Source organism: Macrotis lagotis, chromosome X (genome assembly GCF_037893015.1).
Source record: "Macrotis lagotis isolate mMagLag1 chromosome X, bilby.v1.9.chrom.fasta, whole genome shotgun sequence".
Taxonomy (NCBI): domain Eukaryota; kingdom Metazoa; phylum Chordata; class Mammalia; order Peramelemorphia; family Peramelidae; genus Macrotis; species Macrotis lagotis.
The window spans coordinates 229183654-229211263 of NC_133666.1; the positions used below are offsets into that span (position 1 = coordinate 229183654).

Sequence of the window (27610 nt, forward strand, 5' to 3'; positions counted from 1 at the left end):
TTTAATTTAGTAATTTAATTTAATTTCTCTAATCAACAGCTAGGTGGTGATAGAGCACTGGCCCTAGAGTCAGTCAGGTCAGAAGATCTGAGTTCAAATCCAACCTCAGAGACTTAATAATTACCTAGCTGTGGTACCTTGGGCAAGTCACTTAGTCCTATTGCCTTGCAAACCACCCCCCCCAAATAATAATTTGGAGCATTTTTTCATATGATTATATATAGTTTTAATTTCTTCATTTGAAAACTATTCATATCCTTTAACTATTTATCAATTGGGGAATGACTTGTGACCTTATAAATTTGATGCAATTCTCTATATATTTTAGATTGAGGCCTTTATCAGAACTTCTAGTTGTAAAGACTGTTTCCTAGCTTTCTGCTTTCCTTCTAATTATGGCAGCATTGATTTTATTAGTGCAAAAACTTTTAAATTTAAGATTGTCAAAGCATTCATTTTATAGTTTATAATGTACACTAATTCTTGTTTGGTCATAAATTTGTCCCCCTTTCCATAGATCTGATAGAGTATATCTTGATCTATTAATTTATCTATGGTGTCACGCTTCATGTCTAAATCCTGTACCCATTTTGGGGTGTGAGATATGGGTCTATGCCTAGTTTTTGCCATACTTATTTTCCAGATTTCCCAAAAATTTTTGTCAAATAGTGAGTTCTTATCCTGGAACATGATTTTTGAGTTTGTCAAACAGTAGATTACTATAGTCATTTATTACTGTTTCTTTTGAACCTGTCCTAAACGACTGATCCATTATTCTATTTCTTAACCAGTACCAGGCAGTTTTGATGACTGCTGCTTTTGCATAGTTTTAGATCTGATAGAGTTTACTTTACATTTCTTTTCATCAGTTCCCTTGCTATTCTTGACCTTTTGTTTGCTCCAGATGAATTTTGTTACTATTTTTCTAGCTTGGTAAAATAATTATTTGGTAGTTTGATTGGTATGGCACTGAATGAGTAATTTAATTTGGGTAGAATTGTCATTTTTATTGTATTAGCTCAACATGACCATGAACATTTGACATTTTCCCAATTATTTAGATCTCACTGTATTTGTGTGAGAAGTGCTATATAATTGTATTCATATAGTTTCTAGGTTTGTCTTGGAAGGTAGATTACCAAGTATTCAATGCTGTCTACAGTTATTTTAAATGGAATTTTTCTATCTCTTGCCCTTGAACTTTGTTGTTCAAATATAGAAATGCTGATGATTTATGTGGGTTTATTTTATATCCTGCTACTTTGCTGAATTTGTTAATTGCTTCAAGGAGTTTTTTAGAAGATTTACTCCGGTTCTTTAAGTAAACCTTCATATCATGTGTAAAGAGTGAAAACTTGGCTTCCTCATTGCCAATTCTGATTCCTTCAATTTATTTTTCTTCTCTTATTGCTAAAGTTAACATTTCTAATACTATATTGAATAGTAATGATGATAATGGGCATCCTTGTTTCACCCCTGATTGTACTGGAAATGTTCTGAGTTTATCCCCATTGCATATTTTTTGATGGCTTTAGATAGTTACTACTAATTATTTTTATGGAGATTCCATTTATTACCAAACTTTCTAGTGTTTTTAATAGGAAATAATGTAGTTTATCAAAGGCTTTTTCAGTATCTATTGAGATAATCTTATGATTTCTGCTGGTTTTGCTATTGATATGTTTAATTATATTGAGTGTTTTTCTAATGTTGAACCATCTCTGCCTGCCTAGTATAAATGCAACCTGATCATAGTGTATCATCCTAGTAATAACTTGGCATAATCTCATTGCTAAAATTGTATTTAAGATTTTTGCATAGGGACAGCTATGCATAGAGCATCAGCTCTGGAATCAGGAGGACCTGGGTTCAAATTCAGCTTCAGACACTAAACAATTACCTAGCTGTGGGCCAGCCATTTCACTTGGGCAATCACTTAACCCCATTTCCTTGGAAACCGCCCCCCCCCCCAAGAAAAAGATTTTTGCATCAATGTGCATTAGGGAGAATGATCTATAATTCTGTCTGTTTTGGTTCTTCCTGGTTTAGGTATCAGCAACATGTTGGTGTCATAAAAGGCAGAACTCCTTCTCTTATTTTTTTAAATAGTTTATATGGAATTTGAATTAATTGTTCCTTAAATGTTTGGTAGAATTCACTTGTAAATCCATCTGGACCTGGAGACTTTTTCTTAAGGGGTTTATTGATGGTTTCTTCAATTTCTTTTTCTGAAATGGGGTTATTTAAGTATGTTATTTCCTCTTCTGTTAATCTGGGAAGTTTGTAGTTTTGTAAATATTCATATTCATTTCATTCAGGTTACCAAATTTATTGGCATGCAGTGTAGCAAAGCAGTTCCAAAATATCTCTTTACTTTCCTCCTCATTGGTGTTTAGTTCACCCTTTTTGATACTGGTAATTTGGTTCTTTTTTAAATCAGATTAACCATAGTTTTATCTATTATTTTAGTGACTTTTTCATAAAATCAACTCTTAGTTTTATTAGATAAATGGTTTTCTTGCTTCCAATCTTATTAATCTCTCCCTTGATTTTCAGAATTTCTAATTTGGTATTTAACTGGCAATTTTTAATTTGTTCTTTTTCCAGCTTTTTTAGTTGCATGCCCAATTCATTGATCTTCTCTTTCTCCACTTTATTCATACAAGTATTTAGAGATATGAAGTTTCACCTCAAAACTGTCTTGGTTGCATCCCATACACTTTGGTTTGATGTCTCATTACAACTATTTTCTTGGATATAATTATTATTTCTATGATTTGCTTTTTGATCCCCTCATTATTTAAAATCATGTAGTTTCCAATTAGTTTTGGGGTTCTCTTTCCGTGACCTTTTATTACAAGTAATTTTTATTGCATCATGGTCTGAAAAGTATGCATTTGTTATTTCTATCTTTCTGTATTTGATTATAATGTTTTTATGACCTAGTTCATGGTCAATTTTGGTGTAGGTGCCATTTACTACCAAGAAAAAAGTATATTCTTTTTTTGTCCCCATTTTCTCCAGAGTCCTATCATATCTAAATTTTTGAAGATTCCACTCACCTTAACTTCCTTCTTGTTTATTTTATGGTTAGAATTATTTAGTTCTAAGAGAAGGAGATTGAGGTCTCCCATTATTAAAGTTTTGTTGTCTATGTCTCCTTGTTATTCACTAAGCTTTTCCTCTAAGAATTTGGATGCTATAATACTAGGGTGCATGCATGTTTAATAATGATATAGCTTCACCTTTTAAGAAGATGTAGTTTCCTTTCTTATACCTTTTAATGAGATCTATTTTTGCTTTTACTTTATCTGACATCAGAATTGCTACCCCTGATTTTTTTACTTCAGCTGAAGCATAATATATTTTGCTCCATCCTTTTACCTTTAACCTGTGTGTATCTCTCTGCTTCAAATATGCTTTTTGTAAATAATATGTTGTAGGATTCTGGTTTTTAAGAAATATAAAATAAGAAACTATTAAACTAATAAATAGAACTAAAAGTTGGTTTAATAGGAAAAAATAAAATGGATAAATCTTTGGTTAATTTGACTTTTTAAAAAAAAGAAAGAAGAAAATCAAATGACCAGTATCAAAAATGAAAAAGTATAGGAAATTAAATAAAAATTTGGATTTGTTTGTCCAACTCTATGCCAACAAATATGACAATCTAAGTGAAATGGATGAATATTTACAAAAATATAAGTTGACTAGATTAACAGAAGAGGAAATAAAGTACTCAACCTCATTTTAGAAAAATAAACTAAACAAGACATTACTGAACTCCTAAAGTGAAAAAAACCTCCAGTCAGGTGGATTTACAAGTGAACTCTACCAAACATTTTTAAGAATAATTAATTCCAATTCTATATAAACTATTTGAAAAAACTGGTGGAGTAGACCAACATCTCACACCCCTTAACAAGACATGGTTGAAATAAGTACTTCAAGGGTGGTACGTAAGCCAAACAGGAGGAAAAATGAATAGTCTGTCAGATCTATGGAGAGGGGAGAAATTTATAACCAAATAAGGAACATTATGAAATACAAAATGGATAATTTTGATTAAAGTTTTTGCACAAGCAAAACCAACGCAAATCACATTAGAAGGAAAACAGAAATCTGGCAAATAAGTTTTGCAGCCATTGTTTCTGATAAAGGCCTCTTTTCTGAGTCCAATTTATAAGAATACAGGTCATTCCCCCAAACTACCAGAGGATCAGTATTATCAGATAGACCCAGCCCCACTACACCTAAGAAGGTTTGTATTAAGAGATGCATAAACAGAATAATTTATCCAATAATATCATCAGTCTGTGCTAAAACAGCTTTCACAGCAGCTGTTTTTCAATCAGCAACTCATGGTAACCGGAAAGAGACCTTAAAGACGGGCTCATCAGATTTGCTTGGTTTCCAGTAAACAGACCTGGAGCTATCAGGTGAGAGGACCAGGCACGGGGGCCCCGCCGGGCTTCACCCCGCCTCGGGCCCATCCTGCCGCCTCCCAGCAGGCCCTTCGACTGGGGGCACAATTTCACCTTCAACCCTGAATAGTAACCAGTAGATACTGTTTGCTGATTGGTCGCTCTAGGTACAGGAGTGGGGAGGGAGCTCTCCCTCTTCTCCAGCCAATCTGCCACTCAAAGGCTCACTGGCATTGTAAATTCCTCCTACTTTGTATTTGATGTCTGCGCTATTGTTTCCCGTCCACTTTGAAAGTGGGAGAAGCAAAAAAGAAAAGGAGCGCGATGGCGGAGCGCGCAGGCGCACTGTGGGTTGGCAGGGAGTCGGGGCCCGGGCGCGGCTGCGTCGCCTTCCCGCGACCACAAGTCGGCGTATGACGCCCCGCGAGACGCGAGAGCATTCCCCCCCCCCCCCCCCCCGCTGCAGGGGGCTGAGTTAGCCATTGGCGCTGAGGGAAGCGACGAGCCCCTCCCCCGCCTCACGCACGCAAAGCGGCGGCGACGTGACGTCTGCGCGTCGGCCGACCCGGAGAGGCTCGGCTCGGCGCGGCGCGGCGTGGCGTCTCGCGAGAGTTTCCTTCGTGCCTCGTTGTGGTCGCGGCTTCCAGGGGCCGCTCGCCCCGCGCCGCCCGGCCCTCCGGGACCGCTCGCCCTCCGGGACCGCTCGCCCTCCCGGACCGCCCGGCCCTCCCTCCGCCGCCCGGCATGTATCACAACAGCAGCCAGAAGCGGCACTGGACCTTCTCCAGCGAGGAGCAGCTGGGGCGCCTGCGGGCCGACGCCAACCGCAAGTTCAAATGCAAAGTGGTGGCCAACGGGAAGGTTAGTGGCCGCCCGGGGGGGGGGGCTGCCGAGGCCCCTCCGCACGGCCCGGGAGTCGCGAAGATCCAGCCCCGGAGCCTCAGTTTACCCACCTGTAAAATGCAGATAACGGTCTCTTTGTCCCGGGGTTGTTGTGAGCATCGAAGACACCCGTCCAATACTAAGCGGGCCTTCCCGCGCTGTAGACGTAGTGACTGTCGATTATTTTTGAGACTTCGGAGCACACGCGCCCCCCTCCCCACTCTGCTTTGCCAAACCAAACATTTAAACATTTTATTTTTTTTCCCCTTTAAGGCAGAAACATCGCGCCTTGAGACCCTAAGTGATTTGTTTTGGATTCCCAAATTTTCAAGAATTCTGATTCTCTTCCGGATTTAGGGAGTAGCCCTTGTATTGGGGAGCGTTGGAGATTTTTTTAATATTAACAGTTGCACCTTTTGGGGTTTTTTTTTAGGTTTTTGCAAGGCAGTGGGGTTAAGCGGCTTGCCCAAGGCCACACAGCTAGGTCATTATTAAGTGTCTGAGGCCAGATTTGAACCCAGGTCCTCCTGACTCCAGGGCAGGTGCTCTGTCCACTGCACCACCCAGCGGCCCCAGCAGTTACATCTTTTAAATCGGGGCGGGTCAGTTCTGTGATGGAAGAACTCTGAATCCGAGGTGACATTAGGCTGCCACTGTAGGTTTGTGTGGAACTGGGGAGTATTTAACTTACACAAGTGTAGACCACGGTTGACAAGGCATTCATTACCATTACCATTAGTGAAGATTTTTATGCGGGGCTACATTGGTTTTAGAGCAGGCATCAGTCCCCAAGTATTTAATAGGAAAGTGCTAAGGTTGGGAGAGGTAAAGTAGCTGATGCCCCACCAGAGGAGGCAGCATGTGCAAAAACGTATGTACAAAACCCAACAGGTAATCTTGAAGGGAAGACCTTATTCAGGAGGTCAAGTGACACTCGATCTAAGTTTTTTAAGAAAACAAGATGATTCAGAGTATTTACGTAAGAAGGGAAAACATTCCAAGCATGATCAACAGCTAGTATAAAAACAGTGAGAAATGGCAAAAAGACAACCAAGATGGAGAGACTGAAGTATGATAAGTTAAATCCTAGGATCTCCTTCCCTTCTTTTCAGACATATATAGAGATGTTCACTCTAGATTTCACTGTTACTAGAAGTATTCCACTTCCCTAATTGGAAACTTTCCCCTCTCTAACCATAATCTCCTATCTTTCTATACCTTTTAAAAGCCTCAACCATTTAAAATCTATTTTTTGCCTTCATCAAGTTTTCCAGTCCTTCAGTATTTTCTCAGGTCATTACTTTCTGCTCTGACAATTGGTAATTAAGCTTTTTAAACTCCTCACTCTTTTGATCAAGAATGCCTTGCCTGTTCTGTTGCCATTCAACTCTGAATTCCCTTCATCATTTTACCTCTTCTGTTCCTGTTAAGGAGCTGCTTACCTCAGTTGAAGGAGGAAATCACATCTTTTTTGACTGGGTGTTATTACAAATTCATATTATTCAACCTCAACTGAACCTTCCCTGCCCCAGGGCAGTCATTTTAGTCTTTCATAATTGATTCCTTTCCCCCTCAGAAACTGAAAAAAATTAAGGCCAATTGACAGGAACATCCTCTTCTAAGGACATCTCCCATTTTCCTTCCTTCCTATGGTTTCTGACAAAGAGGTGGCTTTTTTTTGCCTCAAAACATCCTTGATCCTATTCACTTCAGCAGATTGATATCCTCAGTCATCCTTAACCTCTTTAACCTTCTTCAGTCTCTAGTACAGTCAAACATATTCTCTTAGAAAAATCACTAGATCTTCCTTTCATCTCAAGCTATTGTCTAGAATCCTCCATTTTTCATCTTGAAAAAGGTATCCACGTTCATTGTTTTCACATTATTTTTTTTTGTTAGGTTAAGTGGCTTGCCCAAGGCCACAAAGCTAGGTAATTATTAAGTGTCTGAGGTCGAATTTGAACTCAGGTCCTCCAGACTCCAGGGGTATCCTCTGCGCCACCACCTCTCAGCCTCTTTCCACATTATTGAGCCCTTTGTATTCAGACTTCAAACTTCTTCACTTAATTGAAACTCCAGAAATGCTAATGATCTCAGAATTGTCAAATCTGATGTATTCTTTTCTTAGTTCCAGACCTCACCCTATCAGCTATATCTGGCCTTGTAAACCTCTCTCTTTCCTCCTGGATAGTTATTTCTTCTCTCTCTCTCTCTCTCCTTCATCCCTTCCCCTGCCTCCAAACTTGAATCATCAATTTCTTATTGGACCATTTCAAACAATTTCCTGGTAACATCTCAAACTTAAACATGTCTAAAACAGAACTCAACTCCTCCTTCCAGTACTACTTCTTCCAAACTTCTCCCATTTCTGTCAGAGGCACAACTATCCTTCCAGTCCCTTAGGTTTGTAATGTCTGCTTTATCCTTGCCTCCTCACTTTTCTCTTAACTTGTGTATCTAATCAGTTGCCAAAGCTTAATGTTTCTACTTTTACATCTCTTGCATCCAACTTCTCTTTACTCACATAGCTCCCACCTTGGTTTAGGCCCTTATCCCCTTTCACAAGAATTACCAAATGGATTGGGTAAGTGAGATGAAGGAGTTGAGGGTAACTATGAGATTGTGAACATGATTGATGGAAAAGATGATAGTACCCTTGGTAGAACTTTGAAAGAAACATGTAGATTTGTGTTTGAGGTGCCTATGAGACATCTAATTTAGAATATCCAGCGGGCAGGTGATTCAGATCTGGAGCTGAACTAAAATCTGGACTGGAAATATACCTCTAGTTGTATTATTCTGCATAGATATGCATCGGAATGGATGAGTGTAGTGGTTAGGATACTGTGGACAGGAAGATGTATAAAATGAGATTTCTTTCAGAGACTTCTTTTTAATTTTATTTTAAATTCATGGAATAAAATAAACATTTCTATAACAGTATAATAAAAAAGATGATTGTACATGAAACTGCAAATGTAATATGCACAACTTGCTATTCCTTTCAAATATACAACAAAATTCTCATGGAAATTTCTTTTTTTTTCCATCTCTCTCCCTTACCTGCTCTAGAGATGGTCACCATTAGTTACAAATGGATATATACATATGTAAATTTTTCTATACAATCTTCTATTTATCAATTCTTTCTCTGCATGCAAATAGCATTTTCCTATGTCCTTTAGAGATAGGTATTTATAATAGGCAATTAATTCAGTGATTTCTTAAGATCCTTTCTAGCTTTAATCCTAAATCTTAAACTGTGATTCTATATCTAGTACTCTTTCCACTGTACTGTGTAGCAAAATGATTTGTTGTGAAGGGAGCATGGGTTAGGCATCTTGTTTCATTGTGGTTTGTGCAAAGTTTGATTTTGGTCCTGTAGAACAGAATGCTAGATGTTTTAATTGATTGGTTATTTGGTAAATTTTTTTCTTAAAGGTTTTGGCAAATGATCCAATCTTTCTTGAACCCCATGAAGAATCGATAATCTGCAAATATTATGAGAAAAGACTATTAGACTTCTGCTCCATATTTAAGCCTACAATGCCAAGGTCTGTTGTGGTAAGTTATGGGCAGGAGGGGTGAAGAATACTACTTAAAAATAAGCTTGGTCAAATCAGATAGTTCCTTAACTCTGAACTATCCCAACTCAACCTTATCTAAGTGAATATTATAGTTCTTATTCTCTTGTTTACATAAAATATCATTTCCACATATAATCAATGTTGATGTCATTCTTGGGCTTACCCATAACAGACAGAGTTACAGGTATCATAAATTGACTTTAAACTCTTCCTAAAACCTGAATTCTCTTTTTTTTTTCCTCTCAGTATTTAAAGTTTTTTCCTGACTCAGACCATGTTTTCATTCATCTGTGAAAGTTGTAATCCTTTGAAACTATCTTCTACTTAGCATGTATTTATAGAAACCAATTCTTGCTTTTTACAACCCAACCTGGTGGTGTTGTATTCTTGTAACAGGGACCTTCAGACCATAGCTTTTCCCTGCTCTTCTCCCTTTTCCCTCTCCTCATGAAAAGAAAAAAATTTAAATTCCTTATATTTATTTTTTTATATTTGTATCTCCCCAATAGAATACAAGATTTTTTGAATTTTTGTCTTTATCACCTAATATAGTGTCTAGTTTGGAGTGGTTGTTTAATGTATGTTTGTGGAGTAATTGATTAATTTATTTGTCCTTATCAATTAAGAGCTCCTAAATACTTGATTTTGAACAATGAGTAGTCTAATAGGTTGAACCTAATAATAAGTAATCTACTTTTTATTTTTATTATGTTTTTTCAAATTTTATTTATTTAAGGCAATGGGGTTAAGTGACTTGTCCAAGGTCACACAGCTAGGTAATTATTAAGTGTCTGAGACTGGCTTTGAACTTAGGTCCTCCTGACTACAGGGTTGGTGCTGTATCCACTGCGCCACCTAGCTGCCCCCAATGTACTTTTCAAATGGAGAAACTTAAGCACATTGAAACCATGAAACCCTTTGAAAAAGTCAGCATACTTTAGTATTTTAATCTCTTTTATGAACAATGTGCTGTTTCATCAAAATTTATTAAATAAAACTTTTAAAATTCTGGTTCAGAGAAATTTATAGCAAACTTTTTAGATGGCCTTTTGCCTTGAAAGCAGTGAATGTTTTGCTAATATACTATTCCGTATTATTCTTTTCTTTACTGTCTCTGCATATAAGTAGGTAGAAGCATGATACATGAATGATCTTGTGGAGGGATTGTGGATTCCTCAGTAGGAACTTGGAAGAGAAATTTGACTTAGTTTTAGGTTTGATAACATCCTCATACTGAAATTTGATGTTATGTAAGATTTTGAAAAATTGGGAATGGATGCACATGTACTTTCTAGTATAAAACTATAATAATAATAATAATAATACTGAATTTAGTGATTTACAGAATTTAATTAGAATCTCAGAGTCCATCCAGTACTTGAAAAAAAATGACCCCCCTACAGCATCTTAACAGATGGTCATCCAGTCCTTTTTTGAAGGCTTCCAGTGATAACAAACCCTCTAATATATAATTTATTTTATTATCTCATTTGATCCCATTGGTTTTGAATGAATACTGAAGAAAAGATCATCATTACTTTTTCTAGGGTTCAGAGTTTTCACCCCATTACAGCTATAAAATGAAAATAGCAGATGAGCAGACATATGAATATTGTTCAGCTAGTATTTACTAAAGATAGACGAGCAAGAATATATAAATATATATATATATATATCTTAAGATGATTTAATCTATTTCTGGATTACTTTTACACATTTGGGGAGTTGAAGTAGTGTTGTACAGTTCTTTTCAATTCATTGTGACCTTATGGACTATAGCACAGCCATATAGTCCATGGAGCTTTCTTTCTTTTTTTTTTAATTGTTTTTCCAAATATATGTAATGTAGTTTTTAACCAATCAATTGCTTTTGCAAGGTTTTGAGTTTTACATTTTTCTCCCTCCCTCCCTTCCTTTCCCCCCTCCCCCTGACAGAAAGCAATTTCTGTCTACATTTATATCCATCCTGCATTTGTAAGCATGCTAAACATTCATCCATAGGGTTTTCTTGGCAAAGATACTGGAGAAGTTTGCCATTTTCTTTTTCAGTAGATTAAAACAAACAGGTTTAGTGAGTTGCTCAAGGTCATACAGTAAAGCAAGTGTCTGAGGCCAGATTTGAATTTGGGTCTTCTTGATTCTAGACTATTTTTTAAAGGAGCCAGTCATTGGTACTGGGATCTTTTGGTTATTCAGAGATTTTTGTTGTTATTGTGGCACTGCCTGCATTCCAAATAATTCCAAGTTGATTGAAACCTTAGCTAATTTGTGATATTTTATTAAAAAGGATATCTTAACTGTATATGACTGTATATATATATTTTCTTTAACTTAGGGTACAGCATGTATGTATTTCAAGAGATTTTACCTCAATAACTCAGTGATGGAATATCACCCTCGGATAATAATGTAAGTAATAAACATAGCATCTAAAAATATTTGATTGTTTTAAGAAAAGTTTTTTTTAATGTAAAACTGTCATATAGGCGAGATTAAGTTTTCTAGTATGCAATATTTTTAAAAATTTAAATGTGTGGATTTTTTTCCTTGAAGGCTTACTTGTGCCTTTTTGGCATGCAAAGTAGATGAATTTAACGTGTCCAGTGCACAATTTGTTGGAAATCTTCGGGAGAGCCCTCTTGGACAGGAAAAGGCACTTGAACAAATTTTGGAATATGAACTCTTACTTATTCAGCAACTTAATTTCCACCTTATTGTCCACAATCCTTACCGGCCATTTGAGGGTTTTCTCATTGACTTGAAGGTAAGTCTAATTATTCAGAAGTAAACCAATACAGTGTTCTGTTTGTGATATGGCATTTAATATGAAAAGATAATATTTAGAACTCTTAAAATTACCTTTTACTTAAAAGTATATAAGTAACAATATCACTTAAGTAGGCTTACTTAAGCTATTTGCAAATTAGAATCTCTTTAATTTGGAATCCTTGCAGAGTGTCTATTTTCAACCCCTTCTAAGTTTATATATTAATTAAGAAACATTATCTTGTCATACTATAGGAAAGCTAATAGCCGCAGTGAAAAGAAAGCTGATATTGTATTACATACTGTTTTTCTGTATTATATTATATTACATAGTATATCTGGACTTAACAAAAAGGACCACAAATTACCTCTAAATTTTAGATAATTTAGGTGATGATTTGGCTAATTACCATTTTGCTGTTACTAATAGAACATATTAAGAGGAAACTCCTTTGAATTATTGAAGAGGAATTGTCAAAGGCCTGGGGTTGGCCAAGTTATGAATTTGGGGGATAGTCAGATCCATCAAGCATTAGCTCACTTTAGTGCCTCAACTTGCTGTAATTGAATGTAAGAAATATTTTTTCAGTTCCTCAGGTGTTCTATTTTGACACCCACTATCTTGAAGTAGAAATCCTGTTGGTACTTTTGGTCTCTTGAAGTCAACCTAAGTTTTAGTATTCACAACCAAAAGGAGTTTTGGAGTCATAGATTGACCATGATAGTTGTCTGGCTCTTCAATGAATTTCCTAAAAGTGGTTTTTGTTAACAGTTGAGGATATTTGGCAAGTCTTCATCAATTCAAGATTAATTTTGAATCACTCCTTTTTTAGAGGTCAGCCTTAAGATAATAAAAAGGAATATCATTAGTCTCATTCAGGTGCTCACTTAGCTTGTCTATGTTGGCAGGATGGATAGAGAACTCATCTTGGAGTCAAGAAGATACTGATTCATATCTTTACCTCTGATAATTATTCTTTTGTGTGATTCTGAGCAAAAATTTTATGTCTCAATCTCTTTTTCCCCATCTGAAAAATGAGAATAATAATAATAGGACCTAAATCATTGAGTTGATTTTGAGGATCAAATGACTTCTATAAAATACTTTGCAAACCTTATAGCACTATATATTTCTATACTTTTGTATTTTATATGCCATTGTATTCTTGTTGTCTAGTGTGTGGAGCAGGGGACATTTTATCGAACAAAGAGAGCTGTACCTTTGGTGGATTTTATCCTGCCTTCTCAGTGACTTTTACCTATTCCTTTTAATTTGACACAAGGGAAGGCTAAATGGAAGTAAAGGATTAATTATTTTGCATCTGCCTGGCATTTTCCCTAGTGGCCAGCATAATATCTACCTTTCAGAAGATATCCTCCTATTCAGAAGAAGACAATTTCTCAAATTATTCATCTGTTCTAGATAAAATATTTTACATATATTACATATTGGCCTTTTTTCTGCCTTGGGGAATAATAATGTAGGAAGCTGACAACCTGCTAAAACATTTACCGATCTTACTGATTTGCTTTTTGCTATTTTCTAATAGAACATACAGCTTTACATGAGAAATTTATCAAATTGCTTATCATTATTAAGCACAAAATATTGATTTTCCTTTTAATATAATTTAAAACAAACTGTTTAATCCCTACTCTTTTATTTTTAGACTCGTTATCCACTACTAGAGAACCCAGAAGTTTTAAGGAAAACAGCTGATGACTTTCTTAATAGAATTGCTTTGACAGATGCTTACCTTTTATATACACCTTCACAGATTGCTCTAACTACCATTCTATCCAGTGCCTCCAGGGCTGGAATTAACATGGAAAGGTATAATTTCATTTTATATTTTAGTTATACCCTTTGTCGTTTTATTTACCACTTATGGAGCCCTAGTTTTTTGTTTGTTTTTAGTAAAGTGCCGTTTTATAGTATATAGAAATTTTCAAAAAGTGGAAGACAAGTAAGTGAATCTTTTTCCAAAATTATCCAAAGATAAAAAAATATTCTGGGGCGGCTAGGTGGCTCAGTGGATAGAGCACCGGCCCTGGAGTCAGGAGTACTTGAGTTCAAATCCGACCTCAGACAATAATTACCTAGCTGTGTGGCCTTGGGCAAGCCACTTAACCCCATTGCCTTGCAGAAAAACTTTAAAAAAAAAATTCTTTGATCCATGATAATTCATTCCTAGCTGAAGATTGGTATTGTTAAAAATGATTTTTCAAAGACTTTTACAGCTCTTTGATATGGCATGTGTAAAAATTTTTTCACTCTATTTAGAGTTTTAGGAGTGGCATGGCATGTATTAAATGGTAGCCATATGTAGATTATATAGAGGCAGCTGGGTTGCACAGTAGAAAGAGTGGTGGGCCTTTAGACAGAAAGACATGACTTCAAATCCTTTAGACACTTCATAGCTGTGCAACCTTAGGCAAGGCACTCCACCTCTCTGTGCCTCTGTTTCCATATCTATAAAATTAGGATAATAATAGCACCTGGTACCCCAGGACTGTTGTGAACATCAAAAGAAATAATAATTATAAAATGCTAATATAATACCTGGAACATAGTCACTTTATAAATGTTAGTTATTATTATATTAATCTGAGAATAAGTAAATTCAAAGGGAACTGATGGGAGTTTGAACTGACCAAGTGTAACTACATTTTCAATGTTTCACATTAGCATTCCCACATCTCTGCAAAGAAAGGAGAAAAGTATATCATTTCTTTTTAAGGATAAATCTGTTCATTCTAATTATATAGCATTGTTTCATGGTTTTTGTTTTTAATTTTTGGTGATTCTGTCAACATTGCTGTGATCACTGCATATACATATATATACATATATATATATATACACACATATTTGGTGATTCTGTCAACATTGCTGTGATCACTGCATATATATATATGTGTGTGTGTGTGTATATATATATATATATATATATATATATATATATATTTGGTTATTCTGTCAACATTGCTGTGATCACTGCGTGTGTGTGTTTGTGTGTGTGTGTGTGTGTGTGTGTGTGTGTGTGTGTAGTTTTCCTGTTTCTTCTCATTTTACAATTACTTTTCTGTTCATGTCTTTTTTCCTTGTTTGTTTTTGCAAGGCAATGGGGTTAAGAGATTTGCCAAAGGTCACACAGCTGGGTAATTAGTAAGTGTCTGAGGCTGGATTTGAACTCAAGTCCTCCTTACTTCAGGGCCAGTACTCTATCCACTGAGCTACCTAGCTGCCTCTGGTTCAAGTCTTTCCATGTTACTTTGAATTCTTATCCATCATTTCTTATGGTGTTATTAGTAAAATTATATTTATATTATATCCATTTCCCAGTCAGTGACCATCTGTTTTGTTGCATTTTTTTGTTACTTCAGTAAGTATACTTGTGAAAATTTTGGTATATATGGGACCTTTTTTTCTGTCTTTGACCTCCTTCAGGTACATACCTATCAGTGGGATTTTTAGATAAAAGGGTATGGACATTTTAGTCCTTTCCTTTACCTAATTCTAGGCAAATGACTTTGCAAGATGTTTGGAGCATTTCTGAAGCTCCTCCAGAAGTATGGTAGTGTGCCTGTCTTTCTGCAACCTTTCCAACACTGTTTCCATCTTGTGTTAGATTTACTGAATAGGCAAGATCAAACCTCTGTGATGTTGTAATTTGCCTTTCTCCTGTTGTTAGTGGTTTGAAACTACTTTAAATGACTGTTGTAGTTCTCATTTCTTTTGAGAATTGTTTATATCCCCTCACCATTCATTTAGTTAGCTACCTATCTGTATTGATCTCAAACTCTTAACAAAAGATATTTGATGTAAAGGTTTTCTCCTCCATTAATAGCTTTTCTTTCTATCCTTGTTGCTTTGATTTTTGTTGATGCAGCTTTTCCATTTTCAATAATCAATTTCTATTTTATCTTTTATGATTACTTTGTCCTTGGTCAAGAACTCTTACTATAGATGTTAGAGATACTTGATTTGGTTCTCTTAAATTTTTATGGTGCAGTCTCTAATATTTAGGTCATTTGTCCATTTTGAACTTACTGTGGTATGTGGGTTAAGTTGTTGGTTTTTATGGTGCTTCTCTACAGGATATGTTCATCTGAACTTTCAATTCTGCTACTCAGTGCCATATAGAATTTGGAAGAAAAATTCTGTGTTATAATCTTTTTTAAATATCCAGCAAAAGTATGGAAAACTTTAAAAAATTATTTAGTTTACAGAGTTTATGGCAGAAAATTATATACAAAAATATTCTAGTTACTTTTCTCATTCCTTTCTTTTATACTTTTTTTTTTCCTTTTATACTCTATTCATGCTGCTGGCCCATCATTTGTTTTTTCATTCTTCCTGTTACGTTGTTCAGGTATCCATTTATTCTTTTTTTAGTCTGCTTTCTGTACTTTTTTGCTTAGCTATTTTTATGGTTTTATCTTTAAAAGCTACAACTTGATAATTTTTTTCAAAATTATAATTGATGTTTGATTGTAAATCATGAAAAAATTCTAATTAGCCTTTTCCTAAGTAAAAAAAAAAATTGAAGTTCCAAGTGAGATTATGTTAAGTAGGTGTTTTTATCATTTTCATATTGTTAACAGAGTATTATACCTTTAACCTTGAATGTTATGGTAAAATTATGTCTCTGGCCACTGACATACATAATTCACTATACATACATATACCTATGCTTATATATATAAAATAGATTTCTTTGGGTGAATGAAAACTCAGAAGACAAGTAGGTATATTAAAGAGGGCAAAGGGGATTATGAAACAATATTGTTTTATAAATAGTGTTCCTTTTTTTTGTTAAGATTTATAAAATATAAAAATTGGTTTTAAACAGTTAATAGTATATTAGTTCATTTGGTAAAGTGTGGGTAGAGATATAGCCCTGGTGTCAGGAAATCGTTGGTTAAGTCTGGCTGCTGATAAATGCTGGACAGGTCACTTTTCTTTGTTCTAGACAACTAAAGACTAAACATATAAGTTGCCAATCTACATTGTGGAAAGAATTTCCAGACTAGGAATTTCCCTCATCCTGATGAAATGACAGTGTTTTCAGAAAATCTTAAGTCCATGATAATCCTGGTGCATCTTATTTCTATCTCATAATATTTTGGTTATTATTATTATAATGCTGCAGTCTTTTTGTTTTCAAAAAACAGAAATTGATTTCTTGCAGTTGTTATAAATCTTTAAAATATTAGGAGCTATAGCAACATAAGTTTTCTGATATTTCAAATATCATAGCATAATTAAAATTAGGACAGAAAAATGATACTTTCCCATCAAGAATGTGACAGAAAAATTTGCCTCTCACGTGTATATGTTCTTCTATTCAGTAATAGTTGCAAATTATTAACAAAAAGATTCGTCTGTAATTTTATCTTTTTTTCCTTTTTTCAAGTTACTTATCAGAAAGTCTTATGCTAAAAGAGAATCGAACCTGTTTGTCACAGTTATTAGAGACAATGAAATGTAAGTAAAGCAGCTTTTTGAGGAAATACTTGTTGCAATATGGTATTTTTCTGTTAATCTTAATTTAATTTAATTTTTCTTAAGGCACTATGTACATATTTCCTGAAAAATTATATAGATTTGTAATTATAATATGCAGGCAGAAATTGTATATTTGTGGCAAACAAAAGGCACATAAAAACTGACACTTTTTATTATAGGTAATAAATATGCCATTCACCCTGGCAATTGTACATGCCAAGGGCAGCTAAGTGGCATGGTGGATAGAATACCAGCCCTGGAGTCAGGAAGACCTGAGTTCAAATCCTGCCTCAGACACTTAATTACCTAGCTGTGTGGCCTTGGGCAAGTCACTTAATCCCACTGCTTTGCAAAAACCAAGAAATTGTACATGATGAAAATAATACTATTGGCATACCCTGTATATGTTATGTTTAAGATAAATTTTAGTTTATAGAAATTCATAGAAATTAAAATCTTAGAATTCAGAGGGATCTTCAATGTTTTCATGTACCTGTACATGAGTCCCTTTTATAGTTCCCCAAGAAGTAGACATCTAGTCCCCAGCTTTTCCATTTTCAATAATCAGTTTCTATTTTATCTTTTATGATTACTTTGATCTTTGGTCAAGAACTCTTACTATAGATGTTAGAAATACTTGATTCGGTTCTCTTAAATTTTTATGGGGCAGCTAGGTGGCGCAGTGAAAGGCGGCTAGGTGGCACAGTGGATAAAGCACTGGCCCTGGAGTCAGGAGTACCTGGGTTCAAATCCGGTCTCAGACACTTAATAATTACCTAGCTGTGTGGCCTTGGGCAAGCCACTTAACCCCATTTGCCTTGCAAAAACCGAAAAAAAAACCAAAAAAAAATTTATGGTACGATATCTAATAGTCTCTGAACATTTTACCAGCCAACAGTAGGATGATATGGCAGCAAGCAAAATCACGCTGTCTTGGACAGCATTAAAAAAAAGCTGAGCTTTCAGGAGTAAGATTGTAGTCTAATCAAACCAAATTTGTAGAAAGACAAAAACGTAGCTGCTCCTGGACAAAAGGAGCTTACATTAAAATATCATTAGTTTTTTGACTGCCATGTCACACTTATAATTCATAATTAGACTTTCCATTCCCTGAAACTCCTAGGTTTGAGAAAGATGGTGATAAGCTAGAAAATTTTTAGAGCAGGGAAGCCAGGATGGCAGAGGTCTTTGGGTCATTTGAAGTATCTGTTGAAGAAGCTTGAGGATATGAAGCTGGGAGAAGAGATCTGATAGCCTGTGTTAAAGTACTTGAAGGGCTGTTCTGTTAGATTCCAAGGCCCAAAACTAGTATCAGTGAGTGAAAATTGCAACAAGGCATATTTAGGATCAATGTCAGAAACAATTTGCTAGAACTCCAAACTATTAAGGAGAGGAAATGAGTTGCCTTGGGAGCTGGTGGGCTTCCCTTCACTGGAGGCCTTTTAGCAGAGGCTGGATGACCAAGTATTGGATTATTGTAGTATTCTTTTTCAGATAGTGATAGGATTAGATGACTATTGCTATTCCTGTAAAATTCTCTGATAAATACTTTAAGGTGCAAATTATGTTTTCTCTTTCCTAGGCTTAGCATTCTTATGTGGCATGATCTCCACCATGAACAAATTCTTCCTAAAATTTGAACCTTGAAATCAAACATATACTCTGAGTAGGGAGGCCTAGAGTAAGACTATCTCTTCCTTCTAAATACTTTATCTGTCTCAATAAATCATAATAATTCAATAGGCATTCAAGGTACTATGAATTGCCCGGCAATGTGCTGGATGCTGAAGATAGACAAAAAACGAAACTGCCCCTGGCCAAAAGGAGCTTATGTTAAAATCTCATTAGTTTTTTGACTGCCATGTCACACTTATAATTCATAATTGGATTTTCCATTCCCTGAAACTCCTAGGTCTTTTTACAGATTTCTTGTCTAAAGGTGCTTCCTTCATCGGTACTTGTGTTAACCTTTATGTCTGTGAAATAGCATTTTAATAGTTTTAACCCAGTGCTCTAGACTGCCTAAATCTTTTAAATGTCTGTCATCCATAGTATCAACTGTCTCCTAATTTTGTATATTATATAGATATAGATAGATATTTATTTAATCTTCAACCAAATTATTGATTAAACTATTTGGCCAAAAGTAGAGATCCCTGTAACCTTCCACTTTGAGATTTTCTTTCAAACTGCCATTGACCCATTTTACTATTTAGTAGGTAGCATGAGAGACTTTGTTAAATGCCTTGCTGAAATCTGGGCAAAATAGGTCTGTTAGGGAAAAGAGAAGTCCTTGTATTCAAACTTTCTATCCCTTCCTTGTCCGAGTAACTTTTCTTATTATTAAAGAGTTTGGGAAACTTAATTCAGCTGATTTTCAGAAGAAACAAGGCTGATTTTAGACCCTATTTGCTTACTCCTCCACTAATAGACATTTAGAAGGATAGCAGTGACCATTAGAAGTCTCTTCTATTGGCAGGGAACCCTCCTCCTTGCACACCTGAGTCTTCCTAAATCCAGGAGTGACTCATGTAGATAGAACAATTGAGAATTGGATAAGAAATTAAAAAAGCTTTATTTATTCATTCAGCTTTACTGAAGGCCTGCTGTGTTCAAATACTGTCTAGATGTGAGGTATGTTGGGCATCTCAAAGTGAATATGAGATATTGTGAATGGAAGGAGAGGAATAATTGACCCTACCTGGAATCATCCAGATGTAGCTTCTAGTTCCAGTTCTGCTGAATGGAAAATTCTTTTAAACTTGGGTAAATTAGTCCTCTCTGAATCTGTTTCTTCATCTGAAATTAAAGGTCTTAGACTAGAAAAGTTCCTGCTCAAAAAAAATGAATATTCAAAATTTTTTATATTCAGTAACCCCAGAATTAGCAAATATTGATTAAAATTGCTTACTATGCTCTAGATCCTGAGATAGAAAGTTAAAAAAGAGTAGACCATATCCCTGTGCAATGTTTAAGTAGAGGTGAGATAGCTGTAATTGATACTGTGACCTAAATGCACTGGAGAATTATAAAAGTCCAAAGGGGAACTAGCAGTTAACTGATACTGGGGATAAAACAAATTGATTCATTTAACAAACATAAGTACTTTACCATGTGGCATCAGATAAACAAAGAGAAAAGAAATACCCCCTACCTTCAAGATGTTTATCAGATAATTAATTTAAGAAGTTAGAAAAGGGAATAAGCACTAATACCTAAAAGGTATTCCAATGGGTAGAGATAATAAGGAGTGTATTATTAGACAAGGGGAACAACTCATTTCATTATATAGAGGAAAAAAGATGGAATATCAACATCAGGGAACAGTTTGACTAGAAAGTATCTTAAAGGGAATAATAAAGTTGTGAAGGTAGAAGACAGATTGTGAGGACCTCAGATGCCAGGGAGCTACAAAAGAACATTTTTGATCTTGTAGCAGTATGGGCCTAGAATTTGTAGTGAACCAGTTGACATTTACATGACTTTTTCCTTCAATTAGGTTAGACTAGAGAAGTGGGGGGTGGATTAAAAAATATTAGGAATCAAGAATGGGGGGGGTGGGATGAGTAGTACATAATTAATCTAATTCTGGAATCAGTTTTCTGAAAAGGGGAAAGGGAGGCTAGAATGTAGATGGAAAGACTAGAGGTCATGGTGACAATTAAGAATAAGTTTAGGAGCATTGAAAATAGTGATAGAAAAAACCAATAGATCGTGATCATCAAGGAGATTTTGAGTTCAAGGAAAAAAGGTCTGAGAGTGATGGTCAGGTTGAGTCTGTGCCCAGTCCATCAGACTTGAATAAAAAGTTTCTCAGACGAAGTCCTTAAATTTTTTAAATTTAAAATTGATTCAAAGTGGATATTAGTATGTTATTGTTGGCATCTGTAAAGCCCTGTGTCTCTGAGAATGTTATATAATTATTGATTTAATTTTAACCCTTGTACGTAAATCAAGTTACCAATTAGTCATTTTAATGCCTTGGTTGAGATTGGCACTTTTATCAAGATTGGTAAAATTAAGTTGTAGGTCTTTAGTTATACCACTAGAGGGTTCATTATGAAAATGAACTATGATTTTAATTCTATAGATTTAGGCATCATTGTAAAATTGAAAAGGAACTTGGATAATTAGACCAACATTTTCCTTTTAGAGAGAAAGGGAACAGAATTTTGTTGTTCTAAAATGTCTATATTTTTCATGCCAGATATATCTTAAAAAATAGAAACCATGTATTAAACTTGTGACAATACAGTATGTTCTTTGAAATATAACTTGTTTTAAATTTATAAGCATATATATATATATATATATATATATATATATATATGTATGTATGTACATATACACATACATACAAACAATCAGGTCAAAAATTGTTATCCTAGAGTGTTCCAAGTTCATATAGTAATTGAATGTTTTGTTAAATAAATGGATGATTAATTAAAAGAAATGATTTTGGAACACCGAAACTGGATATAGGCCCAAGGGTGCTTCCAAACAACAAATTCTTAAGGGATTTATGTAATTCTACCCCCCCCCCCCCAACTAGAGTCTACTTAGCAATGGAAAAGAATTTGATTACCCCACAAGAGTTATTTGCCTTTATTCTAAAATGTATTGGGGGAGGAAATTTAGTAATCATATAATTCCTGAAAATTACTTCCTTTTAGTTAAAAGTAGGGCACATTCTTCTTCCATTTCTTTGGGGAAAAGAACCCTCTTCAGATTTTCAACTGTGTACAGTGTATAATACTGAACTAGGATGCTGATATTTTCTATGCAAAGATAGTTGTGCTTCATCCTCTCAGTAGAGTATGTGCTTTGATTTCTCTTTCCATATGTAGTAGTAAGTTTGTATTGATCCTTTTACTCATTCTATAAAGTCTTTCCAAAATAACCTGTCAGTGTTAGGGGTGCAATCTGTAGTGGTGAAACAAAGAATAGTAATTAAAAGCGGAAGGGACTTTAGATTGGAGATGCATTTGTTCTAGATTTTATCCACTTCCCTTATTTTATAGGAATACCCAGAAAAATAACATGTCCAAGGGCCATGCAGCTAGTTAACAACAAAGAGACAAACAGAATTCAGGACTCCTGATTTCATTCTCTCCTGCACCTTGTGATTTTTGTGCATCTTTTACCTGTACGGTTGGTAGACAAATATTAAAACTTATTGTTTCTACCTTCAGCTATCTTTTGGGTCATTCTTAGATTCTTGAGTAGAGCTGGAAAAGAACAGCCTTTACTTAGCTCATGAAGTTCTTGTATATTGAGTCAAGAGCTTCAAACCAAAGAAATGTCAACAGGAAATGAGATGAGTATTGGGGAGTGGGGCAAAGAGCATGGATTCTCCAATGTGTTGCTTTCATAGGACAGGTTTAGACTCATAATTTAGCACGAACTATAAAACAGTACCAAATGTAGTATGTATACGTACCTATATGAGTGTTATATATAATATAAATTATATATTAATTTTAATTCTACTTGAATTATTTAATGATAGTTGCCATTTCAGGATATGATGTGACAAATATTAGGATGTTATTTATTGGATTTTGATAAAGTATAAGAAGTTATTTCAGCTTTTAGTTTTGAAAGCATGAGATATTATGGAAACAAACATTTTCTTTGAAAGATTTTTCCCATTTTTCTCAATTCTGACATTGAGCATTTTTATGTTTAAATTAAATGCTTTCATATCTTCATAGGCATGAAAACCTTAGTAAAGAAGTATGAACCACCAAGGCCTGAGGAAGTCACTGCCATAAAACAGAAACTAGAGAAGTGTCACAGTGCTGAACTGACATTTACAATAAATGTGTAAGTCAATATGATATTTATCAGGAACATTAAACATTTGAGTACCTCTTTATGCCTCAAAGTAGTCATTTCTATTTAAATGTATACATTAAATTTTTTTTTTATAAATTGATAACACATAGGCCAGGGTATGATTATGTTGTAGTTCATAGGTCTTCTGTAATCTTTTTATATTCACTAGAGGTTGTGATACAGAGATAGTACCATTCAACATATCATTTTTATTGGGAAGGAATATGGTAAAGTTGTACCAAAACCAAGAAATTCTGCAAATGTTTTCGTTGTTGTTGAAAGAGGGGGAGAAATAATGGGAGTGTCTGTCATTGATCTGAATGTTGAGTTTTAAAGTCCGCTGTTGGTGCTTGATCCTTTCAAAATGAAGAATCTTTTCAAACATTACTTTGTCACTGTAGAAGAAGGTCAGATAAGTATGGGTGATTGGTTTGGGGCTGGGAATAAAAAGATTCTAATAAAATCTGCTGAGACATATTTCTGAAATATTTTAGATGGAATTCTTTATTATAGAGATTAAAATTTCAATTTAACTACAATCTTTGTTGAATTTAAATCACTTAATTTTGAAGTTTTGGGTTCTTGATCACAGTAGTCGTAATAAATATTTACTACATGGATAATTACTGATGGAAATATTGATGAATGGTAGGAGTAATGCTAATCTCAGATCACATTTTTAAGATTGACCTTTATGCACTGTGTAGTAGTACAGATTGATGATACATTAAAATACATACATATCTTTAGTTACAAGTTATACAAAAATTCTTAATTCATCTGTAGGTTATCTCTTCTGCTTTTTAATGGCAAGAAAAAAATTATTTGTAGGATTGCATAGCACCTGTCCCTTTTATGTTTTAATGGGCTCAAATAGCTTTGCTCTTAGCTACTCTTATGTTAGTCATCTTAGCCTGTAGAACTGAATTGACTGTCCTCTAAAACACCTAATATGTAATGCACTTTTTTTTTATCCTCCATGCTTTACTTTTTTATGTTTCTGGAAGGATTGTGCATTTTATTCATAGAACACAATGGGACAAGACATGTTAGTTTATCTTACTGAAACTAAGTCTTTTTCCTTTAATTCAGAAAGAAAAGGAAGGGTTATGAAGATGATGAGTATGTCTCAAAGAAATCTAAGCTGGAAGAGGTGAGTATATTTCTTTTGTAGAATTGATACCCTAAAAATAGTGACTTTCATTAAATAACATAAGTGTTCATGCTCTGTGGTTCTGGCAACCTGGCAAAGCCCAAATAACTGCAAGCAGATTTGGGAAAGGTATGTGCTTATTTTTAAAATTTTTATTTAAATTTTTTTTATTCTGAATTTAATGAACAACCCAAATACTCCATCCTCCCCCCCCCAAAAGAGGAAAGAACATTTCTAAAGACAAAGTAGAATAGGAAAAGTGGATTATATGTAAAACCATGAATCTATTTACAACTTGCTTTTTTGTAAAAGTACTTGATAAATTCACCACGTTACTTTCAAAGCTGTCCTTGTCTCCTTCCTTGGTAATACCCTGCACTTCTCTGCATTTACAAAATGCTTCACTGACTACTATTTTTCATCTCCATAAAAAAAAAAGTCTTTGGAACAAATAAGCATGGGCAAACAAAACAAATTTACACATCTGCCAAAAAAAATGTTACTGCAAGAGAATCTTGGCCTCAGTTGTACACAATCTGAAGAAACTGCCTAGGATTGATTTTTTAACAAATGTTAGTAATTAAATACAGCTGATAATTGTGCTGATTTTCTTCTAAACAGAGTTGGGTACTTTGTTTGAAAAACTGGCCTGGGAGTCAGGAGGACAGGAGTTCGATTCCAGCCTCAGACACTTGACACTTACTAGTTATATGAACTTGTCACTTAACTCAAGACTGCCTTGCATCCAGGGCTATCTCTAGTTGTCCTGATTCATATCTGGCCACTGGATCCAGACAGCTCTGGAAAGAGTGAGGTTGGTGACTTAGCACAACATCCCCTCACTCAAATCTAATTCACATGCTTATCTTGGCATCACCTCATTAATATCCCGGTCTTCTTTGAGAATGAAGGACAAAGGAAAACAACCTATTACATATGTAAAACAGGTAACATTCTGCTTAGTCCAACTCCCTAGACTTAGGAAATCACAGGTCCAGTACCAAAAAATATCGTTCCATTGAATTTGATTTTTTAAAAAAATCTGAACATATAATTTGATTAGTATGGGGAACTCTAGTGAGAAAACTCCTACAATTGTAGTTCAGCACTTATTTAGTAACTTAAGACTTTAGAGGTGCTTGAAACACTTAAAAGATTAAGTGTCTTGCCTAGGATCATACAGCTAGGGGCTGGATATGAATTAGTTTTTCCTGATTCCAAATCGAACACTTTTTCCTATTTTACCATGTCCCCTAATTGTCTCTTAAATTGTGGTTCATTCTGACTCACCAAAAACAGAGATAAATGTAATAGGTGATATAAACTCTGTTCTTAAGGTTATGATCAGATGGGTTGGAGAGACATTGCTAAGTTAGGATAACAAAGAATTATCAAGAAGTTAGATGTGGAATGAGGCAGAAGAGAGACTGGGTTTAGAAAGAATTGGTTAGATGGTGTTATGGTAAGATTATGGCAAGGGTCAGATTTTTATGGGGAAAAAGCTGAATTTGAGGTAGTTGACGGTACTTTAACAAGTAGATGGAGAAGAGAGACTGGAGTTTTGGGTTGAATTTTGGAGTGGATAAGATAGATGTAAGTGTTATAGGCATAAAGGGAACTGAAGCCTTGGAAACAGATAAGGTCAGGAAGAGAAATAGAGAAAGTTGTTGAGGGCCTAGGACAAAACCTTAGGAAACACCTACATTTGGCAGAGTAAGAGGGAAATACAGATCCACTAATGGAAGAGTAATAATAATAATAATAGAGTAAGAAAAGCCATAATAGTACAATATCAAAAAGGCCAAGAAAGACACCAAGAAAGAAGAAATAATAATCAGCGTCATGTCATGTGCCAAACTAAAGGGATGAGTGGGGGAGGTTAAGGTAATGGTAAGGAGATGGATTTTCTTAGGAATCTAGAAGAAAACATGGGGTGGATAGTTACCAGTGAGAGTTTGTAGTTAGGTGAACTTGGTAGTTATTGATTCGTGGGAACCTGTCATTATTAATGGTTTGATTTCTGGAACCTGTGCTTTTCTCTGTGCCTATAATGACTTAGATTAAGGCTTAGACTAAATATCAATTTGCCGATGACCTAATAATTTTGTTTCTTATGCTCTCTTCCTTTCAGGAAGAATGGACTGATGATGATCTTCTAGATTCCTTATAACTTGATGGCTGTTACCAAAAGCATTTTGTTGGACTATTTAAAATTAACTCTTTATGTTCTGAGTTATAAAGTTTACTACTTCCCTAAGAGATGGAGTCTCTTTACCTTGGATCCATGTACAGTGAAAATAATTCCTTTCATTAAACTTTTTCTATTTATGGTACTTTTTCATTGCCTCTTTCTTTGAGATAGGAGTTTTCTATGAAGTGCAATACTTCCAAAGTTCAAGCATATGTTTTTAGCTATCTTCAAAGATAATAAATTTAAGCTGTAGTTTACATAGCATACAGTTTCTCAAAGTCAGAAAAATGTTTTAAAATGGGCTACATGGGGGTGGCTAAGTGGCACAGTGGATAGAGCACTGGCCCTAGAGTCAGGAGTATCTGAGTTCAAATCCAGCCTCAGACACTTAACAATTACCTAGCTGTGTGGCCTTGGGCAAGCCACTTAACCCCATTGCCTAGCAAAAACTAATAAAATGGGCTACATGAAATACTACCTGTATTCAGAAACGAAATCTGCAAAGTAAAGGCTAAGTCAAGATTATCATTAAAAACTGGCAGTGTTCTGCCTGCTAAGCATCTCAGAGATGTAGAGCTGATATCCACTGAATAAAGTAATGATTTATCTAGGTTTGGATATAGGTTAGCTCAGGTTTATAGATACTGAGATAAAACAATCAGACTCAGAGGTAATAATGAGTAAAGGAGAAGGAATACTAAACTGGAGTCATGGAAGCTGATTTCAAATTTCATTTCTTTCACTCATCTTGTCCTGTCCATGGAAAGGATGATTCCCAGGGGATCTCAGTTTCCTCATCTCTAACATGAGAATTATCCTAGATGACCTCCGAGGAACCTTGAGTTGTAGAGACATTAGCAGAAATCTAAGATTAATAAAACCCAGTTTTTAAATGGGCAGCTTGGTGGTGCAATGGAGAGTGCTGGGTCTAAAGTTAGGAAGATTCATCCGAGTTCAAATTTGACTTCAGGTACTTAATAGGTATGTAATCCTGGGCAAGTCGCTTAACCCTGTTTGCCTTAATTTCCTCATCTGTAAGATGAGCTGGAGAAAGAAATGGCAAACCACTCTAGTTAATCAGCCAAGAAAACTCCAAATGGGATCACTGTCAGACATGACCAAACAAAAAAGTTTTTATATAAAATAACCCTTAGATGATAAAATTATACTACTTAATTTGAAAAACAATTTAAGTTTTGGATATTTATCTTACAGATCTTATTTTGTGGTTTCAACTTTTCCTATCCCATAAACAAA

At 35.1% G+C, this 27610-nt stretch overlaps 2 protein-coding genes across 3 annotated transcripts in view; one reads left to right on the forward strand and one right to left on the reverse strand.

Annotated features, from left to right (window-relative positions):
• Window positions 1–27610, reverse strand: part of RASA1 (RAS p21 protein activator 1) — a 289596-nt gene that overhangs the window by 148423 nt on the left and 113563 nt on the right. The window lies entirely within an intron of this gene.
• LOC141503273 (cyclin-H-like) lies at window positions 5128–26490 on the forward strand. Its single transcript, XM_074208479.1, has 9 exons — window positions 5128–5285; window positions 8748–8870; window positions 11229–11302; window positions 11447–11657; window positions 13330–13493; window positions 17080–17150; window positions 22886–22997; window positions 24102–24162; window positions 26294–26490. Exons 1-9 carry the CDS (start codon window positions 5169–5171, stop codon window positions 26330–26332), a joined length of 972 nt encoding a protein of 323 aa, XP_074064580.1. The 5' UTR covers window positions 5128–5168; the 3' UTR covers window positions 26333–26490.